The 19271-nt window shown below is 37.1% G+C and overlaps 1 protein-coding gene across 1 annotated transcript in view; it reads left to right on the forward strand.

Annotated features, from left to right (window-relative positions):
• DCP2 (decapping mRNA 2) overlaps positions 1-19271 on the forward strand; it is a 49408-nt gene that overhangs the window by 17801 nt on the left and 12336 nt on the right. Inside the window, exons 3-8 of the mRNA XM_007085545.3 lie at positions 4091-4218; positions 4623-4721; positions 14602-14754; positions 14877-14989; positions 15089-15196; positions 17514-17649. Coding sequence (XP_007085607.1) covers positions 4091-4218; positions 4623-4721; positions 14602-14754; positions 14877-14989; positions 15089-15196; positions 17514-17649 — 737 coding nt within the window. The remainder of the gene's footprint in view (positions 1-4090; positions 4219-4622; positions 4722-14601; positions 14755-14876; positions 14990-15088; positions 15197-17513; positions 17650-19271) is intronic.

A 19271-nucleotide genomic window follows, 5' to 3' on the forward strand; every position in this document is an offset into this window, starting at 1 on the left:
CTTGAGATACGGAGCATTAAGGTCTTGAACCATAGTAGAGGGACTACAAAGAAAAGACTGAAGAGACATTTCAGTGGCAGAAATGATCAGGCTCTTTGATTAAATAATGGAGAAGTAAATGAAGAATCAAAGGGGGATAGAACTGCTATTGAACACTATCTTTGTTAAAGACTTGGTCATAGGTTCTGTGGAGAAATTATGGAGGACTTCGCTTTTAAGAAGCTGTAATCTAGTGATAGAAACATGATCAAAACAGGCAAATCTGCGTCTGTGATCTATTTTGCATAGACTTAGGGTTCTACCAGAACAACTTTACATACTTTGGGGTTCTGGGCAAGATTTTGTGTGTGTATGCACATGAGTTTTAAACTTCCCTTGCTAATTAAAAAAAAAAACAACATCCAAAACTTTGTTTCGTTATGTTTATTCAGTTGTATAGAGAAAAGCCTTTCTTGCTAATGTGATAGATTTCATTAAATAAGTGAGTGTTTACTCCATGCCAGGCATTATGTAGTGAACAAAGTGGTTTCAGTCCCTGTCTTCAAGATGAAAGAAAGTTATTAGTGCAGTATGGTAAGTTACGATAGGGTACTACTGAAGAGCATCGAGTAAAAGTTGACAGCATTAGTTCTGGAGCCAGTTTACTTGGGTTAGGGTCCCATCTTCGCCATTTACTTGCCATGCGACCTTGGGCAAATTGTGGAGCTTTTCTGTACCTTTGTTTTCTTTTTTATAAATTGCGTATAGCCTTGAGATTTTTCTTTAGTAAGTGCTCAGCAAGGTCAGTATAGAATGGGCATCCTGGATTTTCTCCTGGGTTAAAGTTTTGCTTAGGGATCTATGTTCAGAGAACAGTGGGGCAAAGGAATTTTGGAAATTGCTAAGAGATTGATTAAAGTGATAAGCCATATTGTTTAGGGAAGAAAATAAAAGCAGGAGGAGGGTGCTAATGCAGACAAATGAATATAGTCAGGATCAATGTACAATAATGATATAATGTGAGTTAATTAGAAGAATGCTGTAGAAAGTTATGGTCATGATGTTTTATTTCAGGCAAATTGCGGGAATAGTTTTAGTGATAGCAAGGTCCAGAATGTTGCTATGGGAATTGGTCTGAGAAGTGGGAATGGATAGGACAAGGAATACAAGGAACTGAGGCTACAGCTTGAGAGGAGTTGTCCATGAGGAAATTTGTATCATTATCATTAATTGTATCAAGATATCATTATCTTGATAATGGCAGGATTTTGGAGGACGATTACTGTCTAAATGATGGTTCTACCTAGAACAGATTTTTCATGTATTTGCAAAAATGTTAGTATAAAAAGAGTACTTAAGAAAAATTCACTAGATTATTAAAAAAAAAGATTATATGCATTCTATATTCTTGTAAGAATATATTACAAGTGGGGATGTGCTTCAAATTTTTACTTTAATCAGTATAACCTCTTAACTACCGTTGACCCATGAACAATGTGGGGATTAGGAGTCCTGACCTCTGTGTAGTGTGAAGTCTGTGTATAACTTTGACTCCCCAAAACTTAACTGCTAATAGCCTACTGTTGACCAGAAGCCTTACCAGTAAAATAGCCAGTAAACACGTGTTTTGCATGTGACATGTATTATATACTGTATTCTCACAATAAAGTAACTAGAGGAAAGAAAACATAGAAAGATTCTTTTCAGTGTTCTAAGTATATCTTGAACTGTAGTTGGTTCAGTCAACTCATTTTGTGGTGGTTTTGGGGTAGAAAAAAATGAGTAAATGGAAATTGTAAATAGTAGTCAGTTGATTTATAATTTCTCTTGTTAAATCTTTATTTTTTGTTTTTTTTTTTTAAAGTTGTTTAATGGGTAGAAAAGTAAGATAACACTAATTTATGGACATGGTGATGCACCTTGCAGTTATTAGGAACACTGTAGGAAGAGGAAAGAGGAAGAACTGCAGAAGTATCTTCCTCTCTGAACTATTAGGAGTTCTTTCTGCTTCGTGCATACTTTTGTTTTTCTATGGTAAAAATTTTATTGGAAGAAATAAACATTTATTTAAGATGTATACTTAAGATTAAAAAAAAAAACAAAAACCTGTGATGACTTTAATCTTTATTTATTTTTGACAGACAGGAGAGACAGAGCATGAGCAGGGGAGGGGCAGAGAGACGGAGACACAGAATCCGAAGCAGGCTCCAGGCTCTGAGCTGTCAGCACAGAGTCCAACGCAGGGCTTGAACTCACGAGCCGTGAGATCATGACCTAAGCCGAAGTCGGATGCCCAACCGACTGAGCCACCCAGGCACCCCAAACCTGTGATGACTTTAAAACACATAAGAGGTTTTACTAAACATATAAAGCCAGACTATTATTGGGAAGTACCTTTCCAGAATGTTAGCAGGCTTGTATAGAATGAAAGGGTTAATGTTATATCCAAGCTTTGTCCTTTTTTCTCCCTTCCCCAATTAAAGGCATTTATGCTGAGATTCTATTATAGTGAGATTATATTGTAGATTGTATATTGAGGTTAACCTAGTATCTGTCTTTTGATTACAGTGTTGTCCTAGATGGTTGACTTCTTTGGGCTCTTTGAGGGCCTCTATAGTTTTTACTACAACTCTAAAAACCAAAACAGATTGATTGATCTATTTATTTATTTAAATATTTGTTTACTTTTGAGAGAGAGAGAGGGGCGGGGAGGGGCAGAGAGAGAGGGAGACACAGAATCCAAAGCATGTTCCATGCTCTGATCTGTCAGCACAGAGCCCGATGCGGGGCTTGAACCCATGAACCGTGAGATCATGACCTGAGCCAAAGTTGGATACTTAACCAACTGAGCCACTCAGGTGCCCGAAAACAGATTTTTTTAAATAAAAAGCTATAGAACTTATAAAATTGTTTTCATAAAATGAATTTAATACGATTTTTTTTTTTAAATCAGCTGTCAGTCACAGTGTGAATATAGTGCTTCTTTGAGGGTATTTTGATGTGCCTGTACTAACCAGCTTTTCCACCACCTTTCTTTGCTATTTATCTGTTAATGAAACCTTCCTTTCTATATTATGCTAGCTATATTCCTTTCTATATTATGCATCATTTGACCTTAATACATCATTTGTATATTAGTTTCCTCCATTTTTAGTAGACCACAGCAGTAAGTAGTACTATGGTCTCTGAAATCACGTAGTACTTGATATATGTGGTCATCCAAATGATTGAAAGTATGCTCATATTACCTGTTTTTAGGTTAACATCAAAATAAAAAGAATAAATGTGTTCATAAAGGACTTGAGGACCCTTAAGAATACATCCTTGGTTTGAGAAACACTGTCATAACAAATATCTTTTCCCACACTTTCCATAATTAACAGTGTTGTAGTGATGAGGCATTTGATAGAGTAGAGTATTGGAAGCCTGAGCATCTACTTTACAGGTTTAGGTTTTATCTACTTAAAAAATAAAAAAATATTTTACTCTGCCCAGTACGGGGGGCAGGGCATGCCCAGTTTCTTTTGAAATAGGCTATACTTAATGCCCAGATTTACTTTTCTCTATAATTCTTAGTAATTCCTCATCTTAAAAATGTTTTTAATTTTAAAACTAGTCAATACATGTGCATGGTGAAGACATTCAACAGTAGAGAATAGTGGTATACATCATCCCTAGTTCTCCTTCCCAGAGGTAACCACTTTTATTTGTTTTGGTGGTTTCTACCTTTCACCAATGTATGTATACTGTACTTCTGTTTCTTGTGATCAGTTTTAGTATTTGTTGACTCCTGATGTGGTGAATTTGACTCACTTAATGAGAAGTATTTGAGATGTTCACATGGCCCTGAATTTGTGTTAGCATAGAGCTCTAAGACTGACTATGCAAATCTTACTTGATTTGTGTCCAGCTGAATGCAGAAGCTAGCAATGACTTGTTCAGGAGAAAACAAAGAGGGGAGGGGTAGTGACCAAGAAGGAGGAACAAAACTTAGGTGAAGATTTGAGTAATTTCATATAAAATTCATAGTTGATTTAAATACGTTTCTTTTTATATGTAAGTACTCAAGCTATATTTAGAGAGAAAGTAGCTTCCTTAACACTATGTATACTCTTCAGTCACTGTCCATTTTTGCTGCCTCAAGGTGAAGATGTGGAAAAAATTTTGGATGAATGGAAGGAATATAAAATGGGAGTACCAACATATGGTGCAATTATTCTTGATGAGACACTTGAAAATGTGAGTGTAACAAAAGATTTTTAGTGCAGTCATCACCTGTTTTCATCATAAATAAAATGTATGTGCTGTTTATATAATGTTCTGAACTGAGGTTTGAAAATAGACTTTTAGTGCTAAAAGGCCAAAGTTTGTATATTTTTTCTGCATTCTGAGTCCTAATATTTTATACTTGTAGTATGACTTATTGCAAAGAAAATCACTTTATTAAAGAAATACTTTAAAATGGGCAGAATGCCCATGTTCATACTGGTATAGTGAGACTTTTGGAAGATACTAAAACCAAGTACTGTATAAAAATATTGGTGATAACAGTTACTTGAAGGAAGGAGAAAAACACCTTTGACCTAGAAAGGAGTGTGGGAAAGGAAGGCAAGTTTTATTTTTACCTCTGCTCATTTTTATAGGTACTACTGGTTCAGGGGTACCTAGCAAAATCAGGCTGGGGATTTCCAAAAGGAAAAGTAAATAAAGAAGAAGCTCCTCATGATTGTGCTGCTAGAGAGGTGAGTTACTGCAGTTTGAAACACGGTAGCATTCGGTGATTATGCTTTGAGTAAAGTACTTTTTAGTCATGGAAACTTACTGTTTGGACCATCTAATCCTCTTTCTAGAACTTGACTGCAAGAAGTAACTTATCTTTTGTAAGGTGACTGTTGATTCTTTTGTCCACATGTATCATTTATTCTTCCCTTATTTGTTTCCGTTTTCTTTTATTGTCCATTTTTAATTCTGTTATCTCTAACTCCTTCTCTACCTTGTTTTAAGATTGGATTTGCAGTTGGTAAAACACTTTGGCATTTACAACCCTTGTTTTATGTTTATTGTCTTGGCTTCCAGACAAGTGCACAATTTGTGCTTCCTTAAGAAATTTACATTTGTTGCTCAAACCCACTCTACCTTCCCACTGCCTGTAAGATGAAGTTTAATTCTTTAAACTATTGAAACTCCATCCCTTATTCCTGACACAAAATTTAGCCATTCCTAAATTTACCTTTATTCTCAGTCAAAAGAATTTATTCTCTGTTACTTGAATTTAACTGATTTGTTTCAGCCTCTAAACTTTGCTTATATTATCTCCTTACTCGGAAAGTTGTCTTTTCTTCCTAACTATTCAAATCCTATCTAGACCCAGCTCAAATTATGACTTTTCTTATTTGTAAAGTGAGGTTTAGCGTGAATAACTTCTTTTTTTCTTTTTTTAAATGTTTATTCATTTTTTGAAAGAGGGAGAGAGAGAGCACAAGCAGAGGAGGGGCAGAGAGAAAGGAGACAAAATTCAAAGCAGGCTCCAAGCTCTGAGCTGTCAGCACAAAGCCTGATGGAAGACTCGAACTCATGAACCATGAGATCATGACCTGAACGGTTGGACGGTTGGACGCTTAACCTGACTGAGCCACCCAGACGCCCCCCGATTTTTTGTTTTAATTGAAGTGTAGTTTATACACAGTGTTAGTTTCAGGTGTAGACTAGAGTGGTTCAGAAAATCTGTATACATCAATGCTATGCTTATCACAAGTGTAGCTATCATTTGTCACCATACAACGCTATTACAATACCATTGGCTGTGTTCCCAATACTGAATCTTTTATCCCTGTGTTTTATTTATTTCATAACTGGAAGCCTGTACTTCCACTACCCTTCATCATTTTGTTCCTCCCCTAAACCACCTCCCCTGTGGCAGCCACCAGTTTGTTTTCTGTACTTGTGGATCTTTTTCTGCTTTTTTTTTTTTTTTTTCATTTATTTATTTTTGGGACAGAGAGAGACAGAGCATGAACGGGGGAGGGGCAGAGAGAGAGGGAGACGCAGAATCGGAAACAGGCTCCAGGCTCCGAGCCATCAGCCCAGAGCCTGACGCGGGGCTCGAACTCACGGACCGCGAGATCGTGACCTGGCTGAAGTCGGACGCTTAACCGACTGCGCCACCCAGGCGCCCCTGCTTTTTGTTTTTAAAAAAAAAATTTTTTTTTAATGTGTATTTATTTTTGAGAGAGACAGAGACAGAATGTGAGTGGGTTAGAGGCAGAGAGAGAGGGAGACACAGAATCTGAAGCAGGCTCCAGGCTCTGAGCTGTTAGCACAGAGCCTGATGCGGGGCCTGAACCCACAAGCTGTGAGATCATGACCCAAGCTGAAGTCGGACCCTCAACCAACTGAGCCACCCAGGCGCCCCTGTTTTTGTTTTTTTAGATTCCAAATATAAATGAAATAATATAGTAATGTCTTTCTCTGACTTATTTCACCTAACATCATACCCTCTAGACTATCCACATTGTTGCAAATGGCAAGATCTCATTCTTTTTTTTATGGCCGAGTAGTATTCGTGTGTGTGCGCGCGCGCGCACGTACGCACACATACGTGTATGTACGTACGTGTGTACGTACCCCACATCTTCTTTATCCATTCATCTATCGATGGGCACTTGGGTTGCTTCCATGTCTTGGTTATTGTAAATAATGCTGCAATAAACATAGGGGTGCTTATGCCCTATATTAGGGTATATGTAAAAACACTGCTTCAAATTAGTGTTTTTGTATTCTTTGGGTAAATACTAGTGGAATTATTGGATCATATGGTATTTCTGTTTTTAATTTTTGAGGAACCTCTATGCTCTTTGCACAGTGGCTACACCAGTTTGCATCTCCACCAGCAGCGCACAAGGGTTTCTTTTTCTCCACATCCTCACCAGTACTTGTTATTTCTTATCTTTTTGATTGTGGCCATTCTGTAGAGTGAATAATTTCTAAAGTTCATTCATTTTTTCTTTTTAATTTTAGAGAGCACATGGGAACGGGGGAGAGGGGCAGAGGGAGGGAGAGAATCTTAAGCAGGCTCAGTGTAGAGCCCATTGTGGGACTCGATCCCACATCTCTGGGATCATGACGTGAGCCAAAATCAAGAGTCAGACACTCAACCAACTGAGCAAACCAGGCATCCCTAAGGTTCTTTCTTAATTAAAATTCTGTTTATTTTAAAATTTAACCAGTGAGCTCTATCCTATAGTAGTCTCTGAACTTTAATAACAGTTGTTGTCTAGACATTTGCTTGGCATTAATTATGTAGTACCTGTTATACACTGCGGACTGTATTCTTGTTTATGAATTTCTTATCATTTATCACATTACATCTTCCTGAAATTTGAGAAGTTGAGCTATAAGGAAGCACAATATAATGGAGAGAGAACTGCTCTAGGAGTTGAAGATTTGTTCCAGTATGTTTCTAGTAAATGCTAGTCAATATCCTAGAGACTTTGGGTGAGCCACTTAATCTTTGTAAGATACACGTACTATTAAGAGTTATTTAAGGGCTTCATAACTAGAAGTAAGTATCTTTAAAATCTAAGGTGGTAGTGATTAACTTTGAGATATTTTTGAGACGGCAGTATGGATTTTATGGCATATTTCATTTGGATCTGTTGCCTTACTTTGTCTTGACTCAGTATTTTCCTGTAGCAACGTTCACCTGGTTTAAGTTTGGATGTAATTATTGGTGAGTGATAGTAATTAAAATTCTTACAAACCACTAACATATTTATTTAACATAGAAAAACCATTAGTGGTTATTTACTTTGGAGTAGGATTTAAAAAATGATTGAAAATGCTACATTTCTAATTCAGTATGGAACACTTTCTAAGTAAGTATTTGCAATAGCTTATAGACCAATAATACAAGTAAATGAAGGTTTACCCACACCCCTTAAAATTGAAAGGTAACAGGTGAGAAATTGACACATCCTCTAAGACCTTTCCCTTTCTGTGGATAGTAGGAGACTAAATGGAGCGGTTGTAAAGTCTTTCCTTTTATGTCTTCAAATTTTGTGGTCCTCATGCTCATAAGGAAGACAAAATAGAAATCTTAGCATCCTACTTTGAGGAATTGATCGGTAATCCTGTACGTAGAGTTAGACTGGTCCTACAGCAGTATAATAATTGTCTGGGTCCAGAAAAGAGACTACATTAACTGGAAAACAGGCTAAATTTGGTGAGATCAGCTGTCTCTGTAATTGGATCTTTCTGAGGAAACTTAGAGAACATCAAATATTTAAATTTGCAGAGCTGAAGTAGTACCCCAGACCCAAGGGATCATCTACATCTACCACTAGAACCTTCCTTCTGACAAATTTTATACACTATATTGTAAGAGACTGGGTGATGCAGAAATATAGGATATGGGGGTGGGCAGAGGCAATTAACCTGTGAACTGAGGCACTCAGTTTTCACTTCAGTTTATCTTGTTTGTTTTCTACTCTGAAATACTAAGATAAAAGATTGTCCTATTCATGTGGTGCTAATTTCAGTAATAATTCTAGATCACCATAATTTGTAAGAAAGTAAAAGTTTATTAGGGCATGGGGAATGAGAGAATGGAGTGTAGATGATAGGATGCTACAGAGAATCTTGTGGGGAGGGATACAGCCATTATGGAAGAGGATCAGCTCCATTTTATAGGAGAGGAACTGAAACAGATCAGTTTAGTAACATGCCCAAGGCCTCACAGTGAGCAGCAGAACAGGGATCCAGAACCTTGGTTGGGCTCTGGAGTCCATGTTTCTGACTACTACAATATAGGCAGTCAAGGAATATTTGTAAATGGGTATTTCTAAATACACACACAGATGGAAACAGAAGGAATTTGTGATTTTTAAGTACTGTGTATCTATTTTCTAATAACGTTTACCTTTCTCAGGTGAATATGTATAAGTTGTTTTGTTTTTTTTTTCTGTTTTAGAGCTTTTGCCTTGCTCTGAGGAAAGCATAGGTATTCTTAGAAACCATAGACCCTTAATTTCAAGGAAAGACTTTTTCCTTTTGATAGTAAGAATTAATCCTTTTAAACTTTCAGATCTAAGTAACATCCTCTTTTAGCTGATAAAGGAACATGTCAGAAAAAAAACTTGTCTTTAATTTTTCTACATTTTTGGATTAGAATTTGATTTTTATTTTTGGTTTTTAAATGGTTGCCTTTGTTATAAAGAGAGAAAAATTTGGGGGTTAAGGTTGAGCATTCCTATATTAGTCCAGTCAGGCTGCCATAACAAAATACCACAGATGGAGTAGCTTAAACTCAACAGAAATTTAAGTTTTAGAGGCTGAGAAGGCCAAGATCAAGGTTCCTGGTGAAGGTTCTCATGCTGGCTTGCAGGTGGCTGCTTTCTTGCTTTGTGCTCATGTGGTCTTTTTCCTGGGTGCCTGTATGAGTGCAGAGAGCTCGCCCTTTGTTGTTGTCATCTTATAAGAACACCCCCAACCTTAATGTCCTTATTAGACCCCCAACCTTATGTCCTCATTTTACCTTTATCGCCTCCTCACAGGCCCTATTTCTAAATACAGTCAGTCGCATTAAGGGTTGGACCTTCAACTTAGGAATTTTGGTAGGACAAAGTTCAGTGCAAAGCAGCTGCCATTTTCGAGTTTGAAAGGGTTCAACTAGCAGTCCTAGACTTGTAGTGTATGTTTCTGCCACTTGGTGGTGCTGCAGTATAACAGAAGCAGTGCTGTGTGGCCCTGGTGGGGGGAGTATCACCAATGTCTTAGTTTAAAACCAGATTGTTATTTTTTGTAGGCGTTCATGTTAATATTACAGTTTTCCTTTTAATTTTCACTTGTATTAACCTGTCAGGAAGTGTCCTATCTGAAAGTTTTTAGCTGCCATTAGACTTAGGCTAATGCTTTAAACTTTTTTTTCTTTTAATTTTTTTTTCTTTTAAGTTACGTGTTTCTGTCATGAGTGTTTAAGCTTGTTTTAAGTTGCTAAATAACATTTTAATTTGGTTTATTATAGTTAAGTTAATGTTGTTATTTCATTATATGTGGCTGTCCAGAGGTGTTTTGTTAAAGCAGAATCTGATACATCTTATAAGAACTGTTTATGTGATCTGAGCTGAAAGAAACACTGACAAGCAGGTTCCTCAGGGACAAGGTATGAATAATTAATAGAAAGCTTAGTGCCATCTTTTTTTTTTTTTTTTTTAGTTTATTTATTTATTTATTTATTTATTTATTTACTTACTTACTTACTTACTTACTTACTTACTTATATAATCTCTACAGCCGACATGAGGTTTGAACTCATGACCCTGAAATCAAGAGTCATGGGCTCCTCTGACTGAGCCAGCCAGGTGTCCCAACCTTAGTGCCATCTTGATTAGAAATTTCCTGTCTTTAACCTTTTGGTTCACCTTTGTTAATTGGGTTCTGTTACCTTTTTTTAAAAATTTTTTTATTTTTTTTGAGAGAGAGAGACAGACAGACAGGGTGTGAGCGGGGCATGGCAGAGAGAGAGACACAGAATCTGAAGCAGGTTCTAGGCTCTGGGCTGTCAGCACAGAGCCTGACATGGAGCTCAAATCCAAGAACCGTGAGATCATGACCCGAGCCGAAGTTGGATGCTTAACCCGCTGAGCCACCCAGGCGCCCCAAGTTCTGATTACTTTTATTCAGTGAAGTAGATTTAGGACAAGGATGGGAAAATGTTTTCTAGAGATTGTTGAAAGGATGTGTTAGGATAACTTCAGTATATTTTCATTGTTAATTGTGGTGAAATACCAGTTGTTGAATAAGCAAGTGATTCCTGTGTTTTCAGGATTTCATTTTGTTGCTTACTATTTAGCAAAACAGTATATTTTATTGTAATGAAGCTGACTTTAATATGCATTTACATAACTTAACCTTGATAGAATTTGTACAGAGGAACAATTGGTTGGTTTATTCTACTTCTTCCTATAGGTTTATAAAAGATATTAGATAATAGGGAGAGGATTTCATTGTGCTGGTGCTCTTTGGGCAGCACATTTTTTAATCTTACTTAGGGATTTTTATCTGATATCATTTGAGAAGTTAATGCTATTCTCTGTGCCAGGAAAATTAACTATGTACTATAATACAGGAATGGATTTGATCCATAGAAGATGTGGTATCAAAATTTTTGTCTTTGATGTCTGTGTATGTGAGTGAGCTATTAAAAGCTTTTCCTGGTAAATATGATGAGAATGGATACCTAACTTTATTTTTTATTTTGAAAGAGAGAGAGTGTGTGTGTGTGAGTGGGAAGGGGCAGAGAGAGGTAGAGAGAGAATATCTATCCCACCTGGGGCTCCAACTCCTGAACCGTGAGATCATGACTTGAGCCGAAATCAAGAGTTTGGTGTTTATTTGACTGAGCCACCCAGGCGCCCCTGGATACCTAACTTTAGAGGCAAGTCAATCTTCATCACTTCTAGAATTGGGAGTTTATATCTGTTACGTTATTATATTTGTTCTACGTTTGGTTGTACAGGGTTTGAAGCTATGTTTAGCGCTGATGGCTCTTTTCATTTTACCTCATATTGTACCACTTCCTCCCATATGATTCTTCAGCTATAGTCTTTCCCAGCTCTAAACGGAATGCCATTTTCCTATCTGGCAAACTCCTATTCATCTTTCAAGTCCAGCTCAGGTGTATCCAGCGGACTAGAGTGCTGTCCATGACACCTTCTTGAGATAACCACCCTATTTCACAACTCACACCTTACCTTAACCCATGACTGAGTTATGTATTCCTACAGTATCCACCTACCTCTTGGCATGTATATTGTATTACAATTATTTTCTTTTTTAGGCTGAGTTCCTTAAAGAGCAGTGCTTGCTTTATTAATTTCTGAAGTCCGTGTGTAGGATGGTACCTGTTACTTATTAATAAGCACACAGTACATATTTGAATGCACTAAATGCATTACTATTGAGATAATTACAAGTAGTATAGAGCAAAATAAAGAACAGTAACACAAAGAATATATTTGCCTATTAATATTTTGCCATATTTGATTTATTACATTTGATACATATGTGTGTATGGTTTTTATTATTATTGCTGAATAATTTGGGAATAAAATGCAGACATAATGCCCCTTAATCCCTAAATACTTACGCATGTAAATTTTTTTTTAAGATAAGTGTACTCTTTTGGCAGTGGGGGGAGAGAGCATGTGTGCACATGTACGCAAACCAGTGAGGGGCAGAGAGAGAGGGAGAGACAATCCCAAGTGACAGCCTGATGGCAAGGCTTGATCTCACAAACCATGAGATCATGACCTGAGTTGAGATCAAGACGCTTAATCAACTGAGCCACCCAGATGCCCCTCTTTCTTTTTTTTTTTTTCTTAAAAAAATTTTATGTTTTTAAAATTTTTTTATGTTTTTTGAGAGAGAGAGAGAGAGAACACAAGTAGGGGAGGAGCAGAGAGACAGAATCTGAAGCAGGCTCCAGGCTCTGGGCTGTCAGCACAAAGCCCAACACGGGGCTCAAACTCACGAACCATTAGATCATGACCTGAGCTGAAGTAGGGCACTTAACTAACTGAGCCACCCAGGTGCCACTCTTTCTTTTTTTGTAAATACCAAGTATATACATGCACACCCAGTCTGACATTTCCAGAAGTAGGAAATACAAGTAATGTTTCTCCTTTTTCTGTATACCACAGAACATTTTTCAAGTGAGTATATTCACCTTGCTTTTAAGATAAGGAACAAAAGGTTTAGCATACTTAGGAATTTATAGAAGTGAGGTGTCATGGAGGAGCCTAAGTTGGGACTCATGGACTATACATGCCTGAGAGAAGGAGAGATGTGCCTTTTTTGAGGAATGTAGAAAGATGGTACATCGAACTGACAAGAGAAGGCAGAAAGATGAAAGAAATGAGTAGGAATAGCTCCTCTACACCTGGATCTTGCAAGAGATTCAGCCCTGGCCATGTGTTTTAATATCTTCTGCCCCACTGGTTGGTTAGGAGATGCTGAAACCAGAGGGAAGGACTTACTACAGTGTAAAAGATCCTCAGTGGACTGTAGACACTGAGAATCCAAAACCTTTTTGATTGGGGGGTGAAGTGGAGAAGGACTTCATCAGAATAACACATGTTATTTGAAGAAGAACTTTAAGGCTAGAAGAGATGAGTAGTTTTTTAATTTTACACAGAAGCCCAATTTGTTAATCAGAGTAAGTATGGTTTCTTTGGTTGAAGGAAGAGGTGAAGGTTGGATGTAACACCAATTCCTGAGATGTATGTTCTCCCAGTTCCTCCTCCTCCAGCCCCTGAGGGAAGGCAGTTTTAGAACCATGCATCTGTCTTTTCACTAGTTTTCAGTTCTTTTGCGTTTGCCCCCCACTCACACACAAAAGAGGTTGTAGCTCTACTTTTGAAATCTGTCCGTAAAAAAAAAAAAAGTTAGTATTAATCACAGTTCAATTTTCATGTTTGAAAAATAGTTTTATTTGTATAAGAGTTTTTAAGTCTGTAACTTGGTGTATGTGTAGATTCATATGTGCTGTTAATAAAATCATATGTGGTCCCAGCTTAAGAGTTCTGGACCCAATTACAATGAGTGTGTGTGGTGGTGGAGGTGGGGGTGGCTGTTGTTCTCACACCAACAAGCAATTGACAGACACTGGCTGCGTGTCCTATAATTCAGCTCAATTCTGAGTTTGTCTACCTGGATAGAATAAAATCCCACAGGTTAAGGGACTCCTACAAGACTGCCCTTCACTTCAGATGACAGTCATAAGTCCAGGTTGTCATCTGTATTTCTGACCTAGATTGGAGGTTCCAGTGGCCCCCCTCCTTGGGTTCAGTTAATTGCTAGAATGGCTCTTAGAACTGAGAAAAACTGGTTTATTTAAAAGGATATATAACTCAAGAACAGCCAGATGGAAGAGATGTAGAGGGCAAAGTATGGAAAAAGGGTGCTCTCTCCTACTGCACCACTGTTCCCAAATCTCCCATGTTCATTAACCCAGAAGTCACCGTCCAGTTCCCCACCCCTCGGCCTTTTGGGTTTGTATAGAGGTGTCTTTGTGTAGGCAGTCTTGATTAAATCACTGGCTGTTGGCATTTTGAGCTCAATCTCTAGCCTTTCTCTCCTTCCTGGTGATGGGAGGAGGGTGGGGGTTGAGGGTGGGACTGAAAGTTCCAGTCCTCTGAACTTGGTTGGTTCTCCTGGCAGTCAGCCCCCATCTTTAGGTAGGGGCCAAAAGTTACCTCATTAACATAACAGAAGACATCCTTGTGGCTTTCATGCTTAGGAAATTCTGAGGGTTTTAGGAGGTTTGTACCAGAAAGGTGATGAAAACCAAATAATATATTTTTCTTATTGTAAACCGCAGTATCACACATCTTCCTTCATTGAATAGGTGAAGAACTTAGGCTCAGATATATTAAAGGGGTTTATCCATAGTTGAACAGTTCAATAGAGGCAGAACTAGAACCCTAGAGCATTCTGACTTCTTGCCTAGTGTTTTCATGCCTTTACTTGCCTGGATATTTCTGAGTTTTTGCCTTTGAAGTAAATTTTAACAAACTGGAGGTCTAACAGCAGCAATTGAAAATCATCATCCAAATTTATTTCCAGGTCTTTGAAGAAACTGGTTTTGATATCAAAGATTATATTTGTAAGGATGATTACATTGAACTTCGAATCAATGACCAGCTTGCTCGTTTGTACATCATTCCAGGAATTCCAAAAGACACAAAATTTAACCCAAAAACCAGAAGAGAAATTCGGGTATGTAACTGAAAGAATTTTCAAGTTGCTAGACAGTATTCAAGTTGCAATTCAATGAAGTAGGAAATTGCTTTTAGAAACTCCTTGATGATAATTCAATGAATTCTTTTCTTCTGTCTCAGAACATTGAGTGGTTCTCCATTGAGAAATTGCCCTGTCATAGAAATGATATGACTCCAAAATCCAAACTTGGTTTGGCACCTAACAAATTCTTTATGGCCATTCCCTTTATCAGGTATGTCCTTGTTTATCAAAATACTAAAGTAATCTTCATAATTCTGATAGTTTCTTTACGTAGCCCAGTTCTAAAAGTGAATTCTTAATGTTTCCATAGGCCATTAAGGGACTGGCTTTCCCGGAGATTTGGAGATTCCTCAGACAGTGACAATGGATTTTCCTCTGTGGGTAGCACACCAGCTAAACCCACTGTGGAAAAATTGAGGTAAAGAAATACATTCATAGGATTCCTACCTCCTGATAGTTTTTTTTTTCTTAATTTTTATTTATTTTTTGAGAGGAGAGAGAGAGAAACAGAGCACGAGTGGGGGAGGGGTAGAGAGAGAGAGAGGAAGACACAGAATCTGAAACAGGCTCCAGGCTCCAAGCTGTCAGCACAGAGCCTGACATGGGGCTCAAACTCACAGACTGCAAGATCATGACCTGAGCCAAAGTCAGACACTTAACCAACTGAGCCACCAAGGTGCCCCTATCTTCTGATAGTGTTTAACACTAACGTATTACTTCCAAAGTTTCTAGAGGTGTTGAATTCTTTTCTGTAGGTACTATTTTGTTACTAGTCTCATAGATAATAGAAATTTTTTTTATAAAGGGTTTTTAATGAGGTGAAAAAGGTTAATTGGAGTTGGAAAGGAGCTTCAGGCTCATTTTAAAATAGTATACACAAGAGGGTACCACCTTTTTAGATGGATAGAACATGAGGAAAAAAAATCTGTGTGTTTATAGTTACTTCTCTATTCTTATATCCTACTTTAAGAGGAAGTTGAATCTGAAGGTGGTTGAATGGAAGATATGTTGAGGTTTGTTTTTGTGTAGGGAGATGAGTGCAGATGAGTAATTTGTTCAGAAAGATAGAACTGTGAAGACGTGGGGTGGCTTCTCTTCTTTCCAACATAGACTGTTGTACTGCAAAAAGTGACTGTTATGTGGACAGGAACCACAAAGAACATTTTCTTGGTTGGAGCTTAATTGTATCCAAATCAAAATTACAGAGTAGGCTGAGTAAGGAATTTTGTTAAATAAGCATGTATGTTTGTAATAAGCTTGCTAGAACTTTGTTAGGTTCAGAGAGAGTTGCATTTTACATTTTCTTTAATTTAATGTTCTGTTTTCATCCCAGGGCTTCAAAAATTAAACAGGAGTAACCACATTTATAGTCAATATTTTTAAATACATAGGGAATATTCCATTTTAGCTGGGTTTTATGAGGACAGGAGTTTGGACTAAATGCCCTGAGAATCATTTCTGCCTTTCAGAACCTATGGTTATAATCACCACATTATATACTACTAAAGTAAAACACTGTAGAAAAAGTAGACAGGAGTGTAGGCAAAATTAAAAAGAGACAAACATGCAGCTAAAAAGTTATGAAATAGTGACACTGTTTGGAAAAAAAATTGTATGCTTATTCATGTTTGGGTCCACCATAATGTGTGATAGGCCTCCCCTATCTTCTAGTCCTAAGCTTTGTGGTCCTGGAAGGTGGAATAAGGACATAATAAAGCAGCTTTAACCAAATTTCAAGTTTCTTAGGCGGGGACAGTGTGTTTTTAGCATATAGACTAATGTCTTTGGTGATGTGTTAGAGGAAATACCTGAATTTTGTCTCAAGAAAGTAGGGATGCTGCAATTTTATTAGAATTAAAATAAAATTTTTTTAATGTTTATTTATTTTTGAGAGAGAGAGAGAGAGAGACAGAGTGTGAGCCGGGGAGGGGCAGAGAGAGAGGGAGACATAGAATCTTAGGCACGCTCCAGGCTCTGAGCTGTCAGCAGAGTCCCAATGCAGGGCTCGAACCCACAAACTGTGAGATTATGACCTGAGCCGAAGTCAGACACTTAACCGACTGAGCCACCCAGGCACGCCTATTATAATTTTTTAATGGGAAAGGAGAAGAACTCTCAAGTATTCAGAAGCAATCACTGTAATGCAGTTCTTTGGATCAGTGACTCTGGACTGTATATACATGTAAATGGTACTGTAGAATATTGGTTTTTTTGTTTTTTATTACGGACCAGTGCATGAGTACAACCTTTTACAATCAAATTCTTTCATATAAGAATTTGAGACCAGACCTTTAATTTGCTCATCTATTGTCTTCAGCTCCTTAATTTTTTTTGCCCTAGAATATAGCTTAAATTTCCAGTTCCTCTTCTACTTCAAATTCCATACTTTAAACATCCTGGTGAGAATGTGAGTTACCTGTCCTATTAAGAAGGAATATCCACTTACATTTGTTAGTTTCAACTAAATTTGGAATTATTTTCTTGAGATTTTTAAAGGTATGATCAGTTATAGGGGGAGGTAATGTGGTTAATTTAGAAAAGTTTGGGATTAAAAATAATACTTAGTTCATTCAAAAAGTAGTGAACACCAGGCCTTCACTGACTGTGTCCTTACGTAAGGTATATCCCAGTGCAGGGAGATGATAAATAAGAAGGTAAAGTTTGTAATCTGGTGTTAGAAGAACTTTAAGTGAAAATTTTCTGATCTGAATTTTATTTTTTAAATCTTGGTATAGTCGAACCAAATTCCGCCACAGTCAGCAGTTATTTCCTGAAGGTTCTCCTGGTGACCAGTGGGTGAAACACAGGCAACCACTGCAGCAAAAGCCATATAATAATCATTCTGAAATGTCTGACCTTTTAAAAGCAAAGGTGAGTGATAATACATTTAAAGATTTTTCTAACTTTAGATTTGATTTTGAAATGTATCTGAATTGAAGAACTGCAGATTAACAGTTAAAGAGCTCTGAATTGTTGATCAACGATTGCTGCATTCCTGACTTGTGATTTGAAGCACGGCTGAGTCTTCTTAACCTTTACAGTTTTGCTGTAAATCCAGTGTAGTAAGTAATCAGAATTAACATCTGACTTTGGTATATATGCAACCAGTGAAAGGTTTATTGTTGTATTGAATTTAGTGCATGATTATACCACACTTTATTTATCCATTCTACTCTTAATAGACATTTTGGATGTTACCTGTTTCAGGCTTTTATAGACAATACTACTATGAATATTTCTGTACATATCTTTGGATGAGCATACACCGTTCTTTTGTGTATAGGTAACAAACAGAATTTTTGGATCCCTGGATATACCTGTGTTCTTCAGTATATGCTGCAAACAATATTCTCAAGTAATTTTATATCCCCAACAAAATATATGAGAGCTTGAGTTGTTCCACATTCTTACTAATTCTTGGTATTATCTGCCTTTATCATTTGAGCTACTCTTGTTTATTTTCATTCTTTTAAAAAATATTCTGGGTTCATCAAAATTACAAACTTTTTGCATTGAAAAGTACAATTAAAAGTGGTTATAGTGTTAAACTTTATGTATATAGTACCACGCTAAAAAAACAGATACCCGGAAGAGCAAGATAAAATTGAATTAAAAGTGTGTGGTAATACGAGTTTCTGAAAGCCTATTTCCTTACCATCCTTTTTTTTTTTTTTTTTTTTTTTAATTTTAGTTTTTATTTTTATTGGGAGTATAGTTGACAATGTTACACTAGTTTCAGGTGTACAACATAGTGATTCAACATCTCTGTATGTTATGCTATGCTTACCACAAGTATAGCTACCATTTGTCACCATACAGCCACCATACAGCTCCATTACAATGTGATTGGTTATATTCCCTATGCTTTGCCTTTTATTCTTGTGACTTACTCCATAACTGGAAGCCTGTATCTCCCACTCCCCTTCACCCATTTTGCCCAGCCCCCTACCTCTCTTCCCTCTGGCAACCATCAGTTTGTTCTCTGTTCCTTATCATTCTTGAAGTTAGCTTACTGTTTTCAAGCTATTTTAGGAACTGCTTAATTTTTTCTGTAGGTATTAGATAGGATATAAATAAATGTATTTTGGTATATTTTAAAATATAAAATATTTTATTCACACTGTTTTAGTCAGTTCTCTTAACTGTCCTTTCAAAACCTCTAAGGGCAAATTAATGTTTAAAAACTATTTTGGGGGGCACCTGGGTGGCTCATTCTGTTAAGCATCCAACTTCAGCTCATGATCTCAAGGTTCGTGGGTTCGAGCCCTGTGTTGGGCTCTGTGCTGACAGCTAGCTTTGGGTTTCGTGTCTCCGTCTCTCTCTGCCCTTCTCTTGCTCATGTGTGCTCTTTCTCAAAAATAAACATTTAAAAAATTTTAAAAACTTAATTTTAAGTTAAACTTAGATATTTTTTTGGTAAGAAAATTAACTCATGTTAAAGCACTACAATTGCAAGATGTCATCTACTGAATGTTTAGGCTTTGGGTCTAAAT

This window comes from Panthera tigris, chromosome A1 (genome assembly GCF_018350195.1).
Source record: "Panthera tigris isolate Pti1 chromosome A1, P.tigris_Pti1_mat1.1, whole genome shotgun sequence".
Lineage (NCBI taxonomy): Eukaryota > Metazoa > Chordata > Mammalia > Carnivora > Felidae > Panthera > Panthera tigris.